General features: G+C 39.0%; 1 protein-coding gene across 3 annotated transcripts in view; it reads right to left on the bottom strand.

The window, feature by feature from the left end:
• Positions 1-14,334, bottom strand: part of CACNA2D1 (calcium voltage-gated channel auxiliary subunit alpha2delta 1) — a 671,705-nt gene that overhangs the window by 25,500 nt on the left and 631,871 nt on the right. For all 3 annotated transcript variants that reach the window (XM_054017298.1, XM_054017306.1, XM_054017317.1), the window contains 6 exons: positions 11,688-11,772; positions 11,317-11,379; positions 6,929-7,032; positions 5,002-5,088; positions 4,550-4,617; positions 1,490-1,528 (listed from right to left, as the gene is read on the bottom strand). In XM_054017298.1, coding sequence (XP_053873273.1) covers positions 1,490-1,528; positions 4,550-4,617; positions 5,002-5,088; positions 6,929-7,032; positions 11,317-11,379; positions 11,688-11,772 — 446 coding nt within the window. The remainder of the gene's footprint in view (positions 1-1,489; positions 1,529-4,549; positions 4,618-5,001; positions 5,089-6,928; positions 7,033-11,316; positions 11,380-11,687; positions 11,773-14,334) is intronic.

Here is a 14,334-nt window from a genome sequence, read left to right as displayed (position 1 = left end):
AGAACTCACAGATGCCTCGATTGAGGAAGGCGCTTAAGCACACAAGAGAATTAGGAGTTCCTGGCAACATTAGGGCTCCTGAAGCTGTAAAATCATCACCCATTAGTGCTTCTAGGGCCACATGCCCCAAAATCCTGGCTCAGCAGGGGATGGAGGGAAGGCAGGCAGTGGAAAGCCTAGTATCCCCACACGCTGGAGGGTGCTGTGTGCATTATGGTAGATTTAAAGTTATCGTCTGTCTCTCTCCCTCAAATTATCTGATAATACAGAATCCAAACTAAATATTAATATAACATGAAAGTGTAACACCAACAGATCCCGGTCGCTGGTATCGAACCTGAGACCTCTGAAGCTTAGCGCATGAGCCTCTACTGCAGCCGTGGGCAACCTGTGGCTCGCGGGGCTTCCAACAGCTCCCATTGGCTGGGACTGGCGAACCGCGGCCGCTAGGAGCTGCAGGTGGCCGTGCCTGTGGACGGTCAATGTAAACAAACTGTCTCGCGGCCTGACAGTGGATTAACCATGATGGGCTGCTTGCGTCCCGCAGGCTGCAGGTTGCCCACCACTGCTCTACTGCATAAGCTAAAAGCCACATGGCTCTTAGCTAAGGCTGTAGCAGACTCTTTAATCTCTAAGTGGTCTCGGTGCCATTAGAGGGGACAGAACACCACACCCAGGATTGGTTACACATGCTCAACATCGGTTTCCCTGCCTTCCCTCCCACTAAAATGTACAGGATGTCTGTGAAAGAGATACAATAAGACAGAGGAGAAATCAATTATGATCTAATATTCACTAGGTGAAATACTGTGCATCTGTTCTTGCTTTCCACCTTTTCACATTCCTTCACCTCTTCTTTTTGTCTCTCTTCTCAATTTCTCTTATTTTCCCACTCTCTCTCTCTTTTTTGCTCCCTCTCCTTTCTCTTCACCTCTTTCTTTAAAAAGCTTCACCATCTTTTCTCTCATCTTCTTTTTTACGATTCCCCCATTTCCTACTGCTCCCTCCCATATTATGTTCTTCTTCGCTCCCGTTTAGTTCTTATAGTCTCATTTCAAGGACTCCCTTGCCTATCACTTCATTTTATTTTCTCACAATAGCATCCCTCTCAGAATCCTCACCTCTTTCTTCCTAGACACGGAAGACTGTCAACTCTAATAATAATTAATGGAGATATCCTATCTCCTAGAACTGGAAGGGACCTTGAAAGGTCATCAAGTCCAGCCCCCTACCATCACTAGCAGGACCAAGTACTGATTTTGTCCCAGATCCCTAAGTGGCCCCCTCAAGGATTAAACTCACAACCCTGGGTTTAGCAGGCCAATGCTCAAACCACTGAGCTATCGCTCCCCTGCTAACACTGCTTCTGTTTTTAACCTGCACACAGTAATTGGGTAAAACAGTGGTCTCAAGTTTTGATGGACCCAAAGAACAAACAAAGGGGACCCTTCCCTCTCTGCCAAGTATTTATTACTAAGTTTATTCTTACCATACTGTTTCTTTCACAGCCACAAAGTTCACTGTTGCACTGGAAAACAGAAGAATAGGGAATGTTTTCTTAGAAAGTCTGTACTATTACATGATATTCATTAACTCATGAGTATAAACAGTTGGATTCAAGACAAACCCAGGTATTTTTTGTGTGTGTCTGGCTGTCTACTGAAGGGTTTTATATTGCTACCCATTATCATCGTATCTGAGTGCATTGCACTTGCCACTAGGGGTCAAAACTCTGCTCAGGGTAGATGTATTTATTTATTTATAGATTTTATTAATTCCCTCCTTGTTTCTTTTGGTTGGTAGTGGTATATATATATTAGGGCTGTTGATTAATCACAGTTAACTCATGGGATTAACTAAAAAAAATTAATCACGATTAATCACACTGTTAAAACAACAGAATACTGACTGAAATTTATTAAATATTTTGGATGTTTTTCTACATTTTCAAAGATATTGATTTCTATTACAACACAGAATACAAAGTGTACAATGCTCACTTTATATTATTATTTTTTATTACAAATTTGTACTGTAAAAATTATAAGAGAAATAGTATTTTTCAATTCACCTCATACAAGTACTGTGGTGCAATCTCTTTATTGTGAAAATGTAACATACAAATGTAGAATTTTTTTGTTACATAACTGCACTCAAAAACAAAACAATGTAAAACTTTAGAGCCTACAAGTCCACTCAGTCCTACTTCTTGTTCAGCCAATTGCTAAGACAAAAAAGTTTGTTTACATTTACAGGAGACACTGCTGCCTGCTTCTTATTTACAATGTCACCTGAAAGTGAGAACAGGCTTTGCAAGGTATTTATGTGCCAGACATGCTAAACATTCCTATGCCCCTTCATGCTTAAGCCATCATTCCAGAAGACATGCTTCCATGCTGATGATGCTTGTTAAAAAAATAATGCATTAATTAGATTTGTGACTGAACTCCTTGGGGGAGAATTGTATGTCTCCTGTTCTGTTTTACCCAAATTCTGCCATATTTCATGTTATAGCAGTCTTGGATGATGACCCAGAATGTTTGTTTTAAGAACGCTTTCACAGCGAATTTGACAAAATGCAAAGACGGTAACAATGTAAGATTTCTAAAAAAAGCTACGGCACTCGACCCAAGGTTTAAGAATCTGAAGTGCCTTCCAAAATCTCAGAGGGACGAGGTATGGAGCATGCTCTCAGAAGTCTTAAAAGAACAATACTCAGATGTAGAAACTACAGAACCCAAACCACCAAAAAAGAAAATTAACCTTCTGCTGGTGGCATCTGACTCAGATGCTGAAAATGAACATGCGTTGGTCCACTCTGCTTTGGATCGTTATTGATCAGAACCCGTCATCAGCATGGACGCATGTCCTCTGGAATGGTGGTTGAAGCATGAAGGGACATTTGAATCTTTAGCGCATCTGGCACGTAAATAACTTGCGACACCGGCTATAACAGTGCCATGCTCTCACTTTCAGGTGACATTGTAAACAAGAAGCAGGCAGCATTATCTCCTGCAAATGTAACCAAACTTGTTTGTCTGAACGATTGACTGAAGTAGGACTGAATGGACTTGTAGGCTCTAAAGTTTTACATTGTTTTATTTTTGAATGCAGTTATTTTTTGTACATAATTCTACATTTGTAAATTCAACTTTCATGATAAAGAGATTGCACTATAGTACTTGTATTAGGTGAATTGAAAAATACTATTTCTTTTGTTTTTTAAAGTGCAAATATATGTAATACATTAAATATAAAGTGAGCACTGTACACTTTGTATTCTGTGTTGTAACTGAAATCAATATATTTGAAAATGTAAGAAACATCAAAAATATTTAAATAAATCATATTGTATTGTTGTTTAACAGTGCAATTAATCATGATTAATTTTTTTAATCACTTGACAGCCCGTGTGTGTGTGTGTGAGTGAGAGAGAAAGATGGTGGGCACAGAAGCTACCAAAACTGAAAAGTGGTGAACCTCCTTGATCTATAAACAGAGTTAAAGTGAAAAACTGGCATGTTCCTATGTATTTTTCCCCAGATATATAAAAAATACATAGGAACATGCCAGTTTTTCACTTTAACTCTGTTCAGAGATCAAGGAGGTTCAACACTCTTCGGTGTTGGTAGTTTCTGTGCCCACTGTCTCAATCTCTCTCTCTCTCTCTCTCTCTCTCTCACACCCACACACACCCTTTCTTCCTTCTATTGTGTGTTGGGCTACTCAGCTCCCAGACCACACTGCAGCCTCTTTTGCACTCCCTGACAAGTCCACTTTCTTTCTTTTTCAGACAAGCAGCTTCCTTCGCCTCATGTTGATGTGTTGGGACATGTAGTTGCTTCTCCACACTCAGCTTACCAGTAGAGCCGCAGCTCGGATAATATTAGCATGCCAGACATGAATCGGGGTTCCCACCAACTGCGGCTCATTGAGCCTGTTTGCTCCTCAACTACTTCTTGTCCTTCCCCTTCCCTAGTGTGCCAGATCCTTCCTTTACTTTTCCTTCTAGCTGCCGCTAATTTTCTCCCCTTCTCATTCAACTCCTTTAAAAATTCCCATTCAACTCCTGCCAGGTGGAAGGGTCCCAGAGCTCGGACTGTAGCCCAAGCCTGAACGTCTATGCCACAATTAAACAGCCCTGGAGCCTGAGCTCTGGGAGCCTGAGTCAGCCGGCACTGGCCAGCCATGGGTGTCCCTGCTTTTCTGAGAATTTTGGCTCATTGTAAAAACACAATACTGTCTCTAGTGGCTGACATATGCCGTTGTTATGCATTTTCTTTTCTCCATTGTTACTACTGAATCTTGAGACATATTCTAACCTCCAATGCAAGACATGTATAAGTGCGTAACTGAAAAAATACAGCTGCTTTTTAATAGATGCATTTTGTGTTTTGAAATGCTTTAAACACCACCACCAGTCAGCAATTGTGGGCCTTTGTGAAGTTGTAATACAACGCTGCCTGCACGGAAGGGGGAAGCACCGGTTTATGCTCATAGCTTAGAGAAAAGGCAAATGAAGTTCAACAGAAGTCAATCAATTCCTTACCAGGCTCTTGGTTGTGGTTTTGGTGAAATTTTCCATCCAGCTGGTTGCATCAATTTTTATTCCAACAACTATAACAAACAAACAAAAAACTCAGGAAATTCTATTTCGCAAAATGAAAGGAAACAACAACAAAAGGCAAGATCCTAAAACAGATGAAAAATTCACCATAAAAGTCTAACTTCTGAAGCTGATAAACTAAAAGAAATAATGTTTCTGACCAGTCATCTGTCCTCCGAGGCCCTTCATCACTCTAATCAATCAAATATCTATACTAACACACTGTTAGATCTTTGGCTAGATTTTCACCAGCAACATTTTAAAAAGCCTTGTGAAGAAAAATTGTAGAAGACTGAGACTGCTTTGTGATTTCAGTTAGTTTTCTTATGTAGGTTCGTGATGGGCAACAACAAAAGAACTTGTGTATTTAGAGTACTAGCACCATTCCATCTTACCTGCGGGTTTAAGAAGTTTTCCACCAATGGTTATCTCCACAGCCTTGCTCACCATAATGCCTGTTTCATAGCTACTGGCTTCACTTTCTGAGAGTCAGGGAAAAAACAAAAGGTTAAAAAGAGTGATGTGATCTTTTCCTATTCCTGGCCCTAAATAAAGAAGTCCTACCCCTCAACTCAAGTTCAATCAAGAAATTAACCATTATTTAACTGGCAACCATCATCCCCAAACCAAAATCTCTATATGAAAATGTTGTACTTACTAATTGTACTTAATAGTTACCCCCAGCTATGCCTACAATCACGAACAATCAGAACAGTTTGAGGGAAATATATTTTGCTCTTCTTTATTTACTTTGTACATTTGACAGCTGTGTGTTTCAGTCAGTTTCACTGTTCTGTGTAGTTAGTGAGACCCTGATTCTGCAAACACAGCCGTGAGCAGCCCCGTGAAATGCAGAATAGGGGCCATAGATTGTATGGTCATTAAATAGAGCCCATGCAGTCTTCTAGTCACTGGACAGTGTGCAGCCCCCTAATAACACTCAGTAAATAATGACTGGTACTGTGACAGGCTAACCTGCAGGCAGCACTGTTTAATATGGAAAATGAAGTAAAAAAAAAAATGTCCTGAGAGCTTTCAAAGGAACAGGATTCCTAAAAGGTTTTGAAGCAAGCCATTTTACTACCTGGCTAGTATTTTTTGAAAATTGCAATAATAAATATGTATATGAAATAATTGCAATAAAATACCCCCTCTAAGACGGAAGAGTATCTCATTCACAGCAGCATCTGCTTTCAGAGGAGCATTACAAGGTTAATGTGTCTCAGTGATGGACCTCTTCTCATCAACCAGTTTATTATTGTGGATATTTAGGTTTTAAATATTACAAAAGGTCACAGAAACCATTTCAGCAGAATAATATTGATCTGTAAAATAATTCAAACTCAAAGGTTTGAAATGTTAAATAAATCAGTGGCACAATCTGGGCTCCATGCAGAAGAAAAGCTCGCAGGACCACACAGTTCTGTGATTGCACTTATCCAAGCTCGTTTTGGAAAAAATAAATAGTGTGGTGTTAAAGCAGTCATGAAACTTCAGGCCTTTCTTGCCACTTTGCACCTCCCTTTGGGCCTGGTTCCCCCATGGATGGCTAGAGCCGACACTGATGTGATCTAGGGAACTCAGGTATATAAGATTGCTCTTGGATTCCCTCTCCAATGTCAATATATGGAACTGAGGCTCTTGCAGACAGTATGATACACAGTCACTGTATCAGAGGGGTAGCCGTGTTAGTCTGAATCTGTCAACAGAGGGTCCTGTGGCACCTTTAAGACTAACAGAAGTATTGGGAGCATAAGCTTTCGTGGGTAAGATTCAGACTAACACGGCTACCCCTCTGATACTTGACACCATGCAAGGCACTGCATTTAGCCGTATGGAATGGAAATCTATCCTCTGGAGATTTCCATTACTTGCATCTGAAGAAGTGAGGTTCTTACCCACGAAAGCTTATGCTCCCAATACTTCTGTTAGTCTTAAAGGTGCCACAGGACCCTCTGTTGACAGTCACTGTAGTTTCCTTCACACAAGAAACTCTGCATTTGAGAAATCTACAGAAACCTTTCAAGCCCAATTAATTAATAAAATATATAACCAACATGCATTTTAGCCTGTTAGTTATCAGGAGAAACAATGCAGAGCACATAGCTTTACTGGGATGGATGACTGATTGTGATGACATTTTCCAAACCTGAGTGACATTTTTTTAGAGCTGCTTCCCCAATGAACCGGCAGACTCTGTTGGAATGTCTGTTCTGAACTATGTCACTTTAAATAGCGAACTCAACTGGTAAGAAGGAAAACATCCACGAATGTTTATATTGTGCCAGTCTCCTCTGGAATTTCAAAGTAGTGATGACTTACTGTTGTAGTATGGAGCTGTGAAGATATAGTTGTCATTATCCAAGCTCCGTTTATAGAAACTGACTTCGTAAGTTTCAGGATTTTCTGTCCAATCATCTCCTGCCCTATACATGGGGGGAAAAAGGTCATAAAAAGAAAGTCTGTCAAATTTTCATTTTAAGCTGCAAGGCAGAGGTTTTTTCCCCCTTAATATAAATGTCTTGATCGGGAAACTCATGAGCTCCTTTTATTACAATGTATGTGTGCCTATCCTTCACAAAAGTCTGAGCTTTCAGCAACTTAAATTACAAACTGCAATGAGAAAAACAAAACCAAACAGACCATAGAATGGAGAAAGGGTTCCCAAGAACAACATGGACCAGGTTCAGAATTTTTATATAGACATTTTTCTGTTTTTAAATCTATCACTGGGTTTATTTAAAACATAAAACCATAGAGTTACTTTGCATGACATCCTTTATTCAAAATCACACAAGCAGTTAACAGACAATTAATAAGAGAGGGAGAGAGAAACTGAGCACTACAGGCATGGGAGGCAAATCCATTGGGGAACATACTCCATGACATTTTTATGGGTAAAATATACAAGTTAATCCCAGGAAAAAGATAAATTTGCCATATAAATTCATATTAATATAATCCCCCACTCACCCTAAATAACTGAAGATAAGAATTCCATGATATGGTATGAAATTTTATCATTTTCATGTGTCCTCTATATTATCTGTTAATGTTGCATCATTCCCCTTTACATCCTGGGAGTACTTGTGATTAGTACTTTAGAGTATTCATGATTTTCAAGCTTGCCAGCCAAATGAATGTTGAGCAATTAAGGGTTAAGTGGCCAGATGGCTTTTAGAAGGACATCACTTTACTGCTATACTGTGCTAAGAAGAAGCTTGGATTACTATGACCTGCTCCGGCTTCACAGTCAGTAGGAATTCAATAACATTACAGACCTGTTTCAAATGCGACATAGCTAAAATCTGCAGCTCAAAGAAAATCAAGGTACGCATATGAGATTTCACATGTAACAGTGTAGATTATTTCAGCAGGAAAAGTTGCTCTCGGATCAGCTGTCCGTCAGTCAGTGCATTGACATACTGACTAAAAGAAAGATCAGCTGACTTTTTTTTTTTAATTTTATTCACCCAAATTCTGGGCATCCATCGTGGGCCTAAGTATGTGCACGAAAGCATTGTGCCCATGTTATTCTCCAGTTCCCACCTGTCTTCTACGGGAGCATATCTCCTTCAGAAACTTTGCTGGGACTTGCTCTTACAAACTCCCTGTGTTCAGGTGGACTATTGCAATCATATGGAGCCCTAATGAATTGGGACTACACATAGACAAAGAGATCCATTTGTATGGTCAGTTTGTCTGTGCGGCGGATGGAGGGGGAATCAGAGATTTAGTGAGAAAATAACTCCATAAAGATAACTTAAAGCAATGTCTCATTTACAATGCAGACAGTGTCTATGACATACGATTACCTCACCTAAAATATACAGGAAGGTGCAACTGAAAGACAACCTACATAGTAGCATTTCTTATTATGTATTGGAAGGGTACAAAATATATCGGAAGAACAGAACAGGTCGTGCTGGTAGGGGAGTGGCACTATATGTGAAAGAAAGTGTAGAATCAAATGAAGCAAAAATCTTAAATGAACCAAACTGGCCATAGAATCTCTATGGATAGTAATTCCATGCTCTAATAAGAAGAATATAGCGACAGGGATATATTACTGACCAGCTGACCAGGATGGTGATAGTGACTGTGAAATGCTCAGGAAGCTTAGAGAGGATATTAAAATACAAAACTCAATAATAATGGGGGATTTCAACTATCCCCATACTGACCGGGTACATGTCATCTCAGGACTGGATGCAAAGATAAAGTTTCTTTGACACCTTAAATGACTGCTTCTTGGAGCAGCTAGTCCTGGAACCCACAAGAGGAGCGGCAATTCTTGATTTAGTCCTAAATGGAGCACAGGATCTGGTCCAAGAGGTACCACTTGGTAATAGTGACCATAATATAATTAAATTTAACATCCCTGTGGTGGGGAAAAGACCACAGCAGCCCAAGACTGTAACATTTAATTTCAGAAAGGGGAACTACACAAAAATGAGGAGAAAAATAACGTAAAAGGTTCAGCACCAAAAGTGAAATCCCCCCCAAGCTGCATGGAAACTTTTTAAAGACATCGTAATAGAGGATCAACTTAAATGTATATCCCAAATTAAAAAACATAGTAAGAGAACCAGAAAGTGCCACTGTGGCTTAACAACAAAGTAAATGAAGCAGTGAGAGGCAAACAGGCATCCTTTAAAAAGTGAAAGTTAAATCCTATTGAGGAACATAGAAAGGAGCATAAACTCTAGCAAACGAAGTGTAAAAATATAATTAGGAAGGCCAAAAAATTTGAAGAACAGCTAGCCAAAGACTCAAAAAGTAATAGCAAAAAATTGTTAAGTACACCAGAAGCAGGAAGCCTACTAAAAAACCAGTGGGCCCACTGGACAATTGAGATGCTAAAGAAGCACTCAAGGACGATAAGGTCATTGTGGAGACAATAACTAAATTCTTTGCATAGGTCTTCCCGGCTGAGGATGTGAAGGAGATTCCCAAGCCTGAACCATTCTTTTTAGGTGACAAATCTGAGGAACTGTCCCAGACTGAAGTGTCATTAGAGGAGGTTTTGGAACAAATTGATAAACTAAACAGTAATAAGTCACCAGGACTAGATGGTATTCACCCAAGAGTTCTGAAGGAACTACTGCAGAACTACTAACTGTAGTCGGTAATCTGTCATTTAAATCAGCTTCTGTACCAAATGACTGAGGGATATCTAATGTGACACCAATTTTTAAAAAGGGCTCCACAGGTGATCCCAGCAATTATAAGTTGGTAAGCCTGACTTCAGTACTGGGTAAACTGTTTGAAACTATAGTAAAGAACAAAATTGTCAGACACATAGATGAACATAATTTGTTGGGGAAGAGTCAACATGGTTTTTGTAAGGGAAATCATGCCTCACCAATCTACTAGAATTATTTGAGGGGGATCCAGTGGATATAGTGTACTTAGATTTTCAGAAAGCCTTTGATAAGGTCCTCACCAAAGGCTCTTAAGCAAAGTAAGCTGCCATGGGATAAGAGGGAAGGTCCTCTCATGGATTCATAACTGTTTAAAAGATAGGAAACAAAGGGTAGGAATAAATGGTCAGTTTTCAGAATGGAGACAGGAAAATAGTGGTGTCCCCCAGAGGTCTGTACTGGGCCCAATTCTATTCAACATATTCATAAATGATCTGGAAAAAGAGGTAAACAGTGAGGTTGCCAAATTTGCAAATAATAAAAAACTACTCAAGTTAGTTAAGTCCCAGGCAGACTGTGTGAAGAACTACAAAAGGATCTCTCAAAACTGAGTGACTGGGCAACAAAATGGCAAATGAAATTCAGTGTCAATAAATGCAAAGTAATGCACATGGGAAAACATAATCCCAACTACACATATACAACCACTCAATGTGCAGCGGCAGTCAAAAAATCGAACAGAATGTTGAGAATCATTAAGAAAGGGATAGATAATAAGACAGAAAATATCATATTGCCTCTATATAAATCCATGGTACACCCACATCTTGAATACTGTGTGCAGATGTGGTTGCCCCATCTCAAAAAAGATATATTGGAATTGGAAAATGATAAGGGATATGGAATGGTTCCGTATGAGGAGAGATTAATAAGGGGACTTTTCAGGTTGGAAAAGAGACGACTAAGGGGGGATATGATTGAGGTCTATAAAATCATGACTGATGTGGAGAAAGTAAATAAGGAAGTGTTATTTACTCCTTCTCATAACACAGGAACTAGGAGTCACCAAATTACATTTATAGGCAGCAGGTTGAAAGCAAACAAAAGGAAGTATTGCTTCATACAACGCAGTCAACCTGTGGAACTCTTTGCCACAGGACGTTGTGAAGGCCAAGACTATAGCAGGGTTAAAAAAAGAACTAGATAAATTCACGGAGGATAGGTCCATCAATGGTTATTCACCAGGATGGGCAAGGATGGTGTCCCTAGCCTCTGTATTCCAGAAGCCGGGAATGAGCGACAGGGAATGGATCACTTGCTGATTACCTGTTCTGTTCATTGCCTCTGGGGCACCTGGCATTGGCCACTGTCGGAAGACAGGATACTGGGCTAGATGGACCTTTGGTCTGACCTAGTATGGCCATTCTTATGTTCTTATATATCCTTGGGGTTACCAAAGAAATTTCAGCTGTATGCATAACATCCATTAATTGGATATTCCATTGATATGGCACACAGGAATTATTTTCGCATTCTGATCTTATTTGAAAATAAAATGACCCTTACCTTTTAGGGAAAACTCTAGTGATTCCACCATCCGTAACCACAAATTGTGCAACAACTCCATTGCTATGACAAAAAGCAGAAGTTTAAATGAAAGCTAATTAGAACTATTACCAACTCCACCTTCACAACAGCTGCCATTTAGGCACAGAATTATGAGAAAAATATACACATTTTCTAATCAAGATGAAATACTGAAATATACATATCACAAATCTAGTTTTATTTTTGACTTTGATATCTAATCACAAATTTGAATTTACCAGGCCTTGGGTCTTGACATTCATAACAAATTTACAAATACCCCAATGACAACATAGTTAATAAAAAAGACATGAAAATGATATGAAAAGATATGAAAAAAGAACACTCACAGAGATTGCTTACTCCAATAATCCTGGACTAGTTCATTTGTAAATCCTGCATCCAGCAAAACTCTAATGACCATATCAGCATTACCTAGCAAAAGAGACAACATGAGTCACCTGAAAACACATGACTTTGAGATCTGTAAATCTGTTGAAGATGAAACTCTGAATTTCTTGATTCCTGCTACTTATTAATAAAAAACTATGTGATTTTTCAAAATGTTAATTGATGGTGAGAAGAAAATATGCTAATTTAATCAAAACCTTTAAGCTAACATTTTCAAACTCAAGTGGTTAAAGTTAGGGTTGGTCTCCATTATGGGGAGATCCACACTGCTGCAATCAATGCAGCAGGGATTGATTTAGTGGGTCTGATGAAGACCCGCTAAATCGATGGCAGAGCACTCTCCTGTACTCCAGCTGGTACTCCAGCTCTACAAGAAGAGTAAAGGAAGTTGACTGGAGAGTATCTCCCACTGACTCAGTGCAGTGAAGACACCGGGATAAATCAACCTCAGAAACGTCGACTCCAGCCACATTATTCATATAGCTGGAGTAGCATAACTTAGGTCGACTTACCTCCGTAGTGAAAACAAGCCCTTACATTACCAAATCAGAATACAGAAGACAACTTTTAAACTTGTCTTTTTAAAATTGGGCGCCTAAATCTATTTTTAGGCAGTTTACTGGACGTGGCCCAAATTTCAGAGGTATGAGTGCTCACAGCTTCCATTGAACACCCAGAACTCTCACTGAGCGCAACACCTCTGAAAATCAGGTGCCTAAATATTGTGGTATTAAGTTTGAATAGTTAGAGCCACTATTCAGGGTGGCCACTGGGTGAACTTAGTAAGGAGGTAAGACTCTATGTAAACAAGAAATAAAGAAAATCCTGCATTCACTCTGACCAATGACCAGTGTCCTGGATCTCTGTAATCTCCACATATATAGCTTTAGGTGGCTTGGGCTAACTTTAGCTTTGCCTACATTACATTCTATAAAGCCACCCAGGTACCAGATTAATTATCCAGTCATTTAATGTGGAAAGAACCCAATTTTGTATCAAAGATGGAAGTTAACATACTGTGAAGAGCACATTTTCATTCAAATAGCTGACATCTCATCCTTCTCAGGACATGCAATTAAGCAATTTTATTTGTTTTATCTCTTCTATGTAGGAAACTGCTGCAGTACCTTTCCCAGACCCAAAGAAGAGCTCTCTGTAGCTTGACTCTCTCACCAACAGAACATCTAAGGCTATACCCTTGAAAAGCTATTCAGAGGTCAGTGCTTCTCAAGCTCTTCTATTTTGGAGACAACTTTGTAACAGAAAGTTCTTTACAGTACCCTAGTGATTTAGGTAAATATTATAGTACCCAATTTTACAGCTGTGGAAAATAAAACAATGGCTGAACCAAAGCCCAATGAAGTAAACAGAAAGACTCTCAGGCCACTCAGTGAGGCAGCAGTTGAATTGGGATTAGAACTAGGGAGTTCAGACTCCCAATTTGAATTGCACCGAACTCTGTGGTTTCACTGCAGAGGATATCGCAAACTTTTTCTATGATATTATTTCTTATGCCTCAAGTTTCATTCTTACCTTTGGACTCAAATGAACTCAAAATGACCCATGGTCAAAACCACCCAAGTTTTTCTGCATTTCACATTTAATCTATTCATTCTCTACTACTCTTATGCAAAATCATAAATCAGTCCGTGAACCTTTGCAAAAAAGCTTTCAGTAAATCCACTTTAAAATTTGAATTTGTAATGATCTCTACTGCAAACATCAACGCAATCAACTTCTAGGCCATGCTCTAACCAGTAGACAGCACTGCTTCAATCCCATTTTAATGAATTACTTTAATCTTAATTAGGACATATTTACATTATCCTGCTAAAGCCTACCTGTTTAGCTGCAATCCTTCACAACCTTATTCACGTAAGGACTTCAATTACTTGGAACTCATGGAATTAAATTTACAGAGGTGATTGTTTGCAGAAACAGGGATGGTAAGATCCAGGTCATTTGGACAGAGCCATACTAAGGTACATAACAAGGACAAGGTATTTGATTAAAAGTAACCTGTCCAGCTGAAAATAATGAGAAGAAATCAGGGACTGTGCTGAATATTACCAGGGCTAGTTCCATACTTGGTCCAAATTTCCACTGAAGTCAAATGGGAGTTCTGAATATGACTTGATCAGTCCCTAAATGTTTAGCTGTAAAAAGTAATGAAAATTAAAGCTATGTCCTACATATGAATTAGATAACCTTATAGATGGTATTAGCTATTCCCTTTTAAAGACATTTTTTTGTTAAGGATAATCTCCAAGAAGGATTATTACACATTACTTTAGTCAACACTGTTATCTTAAGCATTCAGGAGAGTACCTGTTTAAGTTACGGTTATGAAAAAAATAAAACAATTAGGAAAATAAATTCAAATATCATTGTGAATTCAAATCTGAGAGCTGGCAGTAATTTGACAATGTGCTGTATGGTTTAATTACTCTCTAAGCCCTAGTGTGTACCATGCTGACACTAATGTATCCTCAATACTCAATTATAAACTAATGTAGGCTATTAGCTTAGAGTTTTCATTTATTAAAATTTCTTTCTGGGTTAAGTCATTTGAGATGAATAATCTCA

Source organism: Malaclemys terrapin, chromosome 1 (genome assembly GCF_027887155.1).
Source record: "Malaclemys terrapin pileata isolate rMalTer1 chromosome 1, rMalTer1.hap1, whole genome shotgun sequence".
NCBI classification, from domain to species: domain Eukaryota; kingdom Metazoa; phylum Chordata; order Testudines; family Emydidae; genus Malaclemys; species Malaclemys terrapin.
Note: the sequence above shows the minus strand (reverse complement) of the source record. Positions and strands in the feature narration are given on the sequence as shown.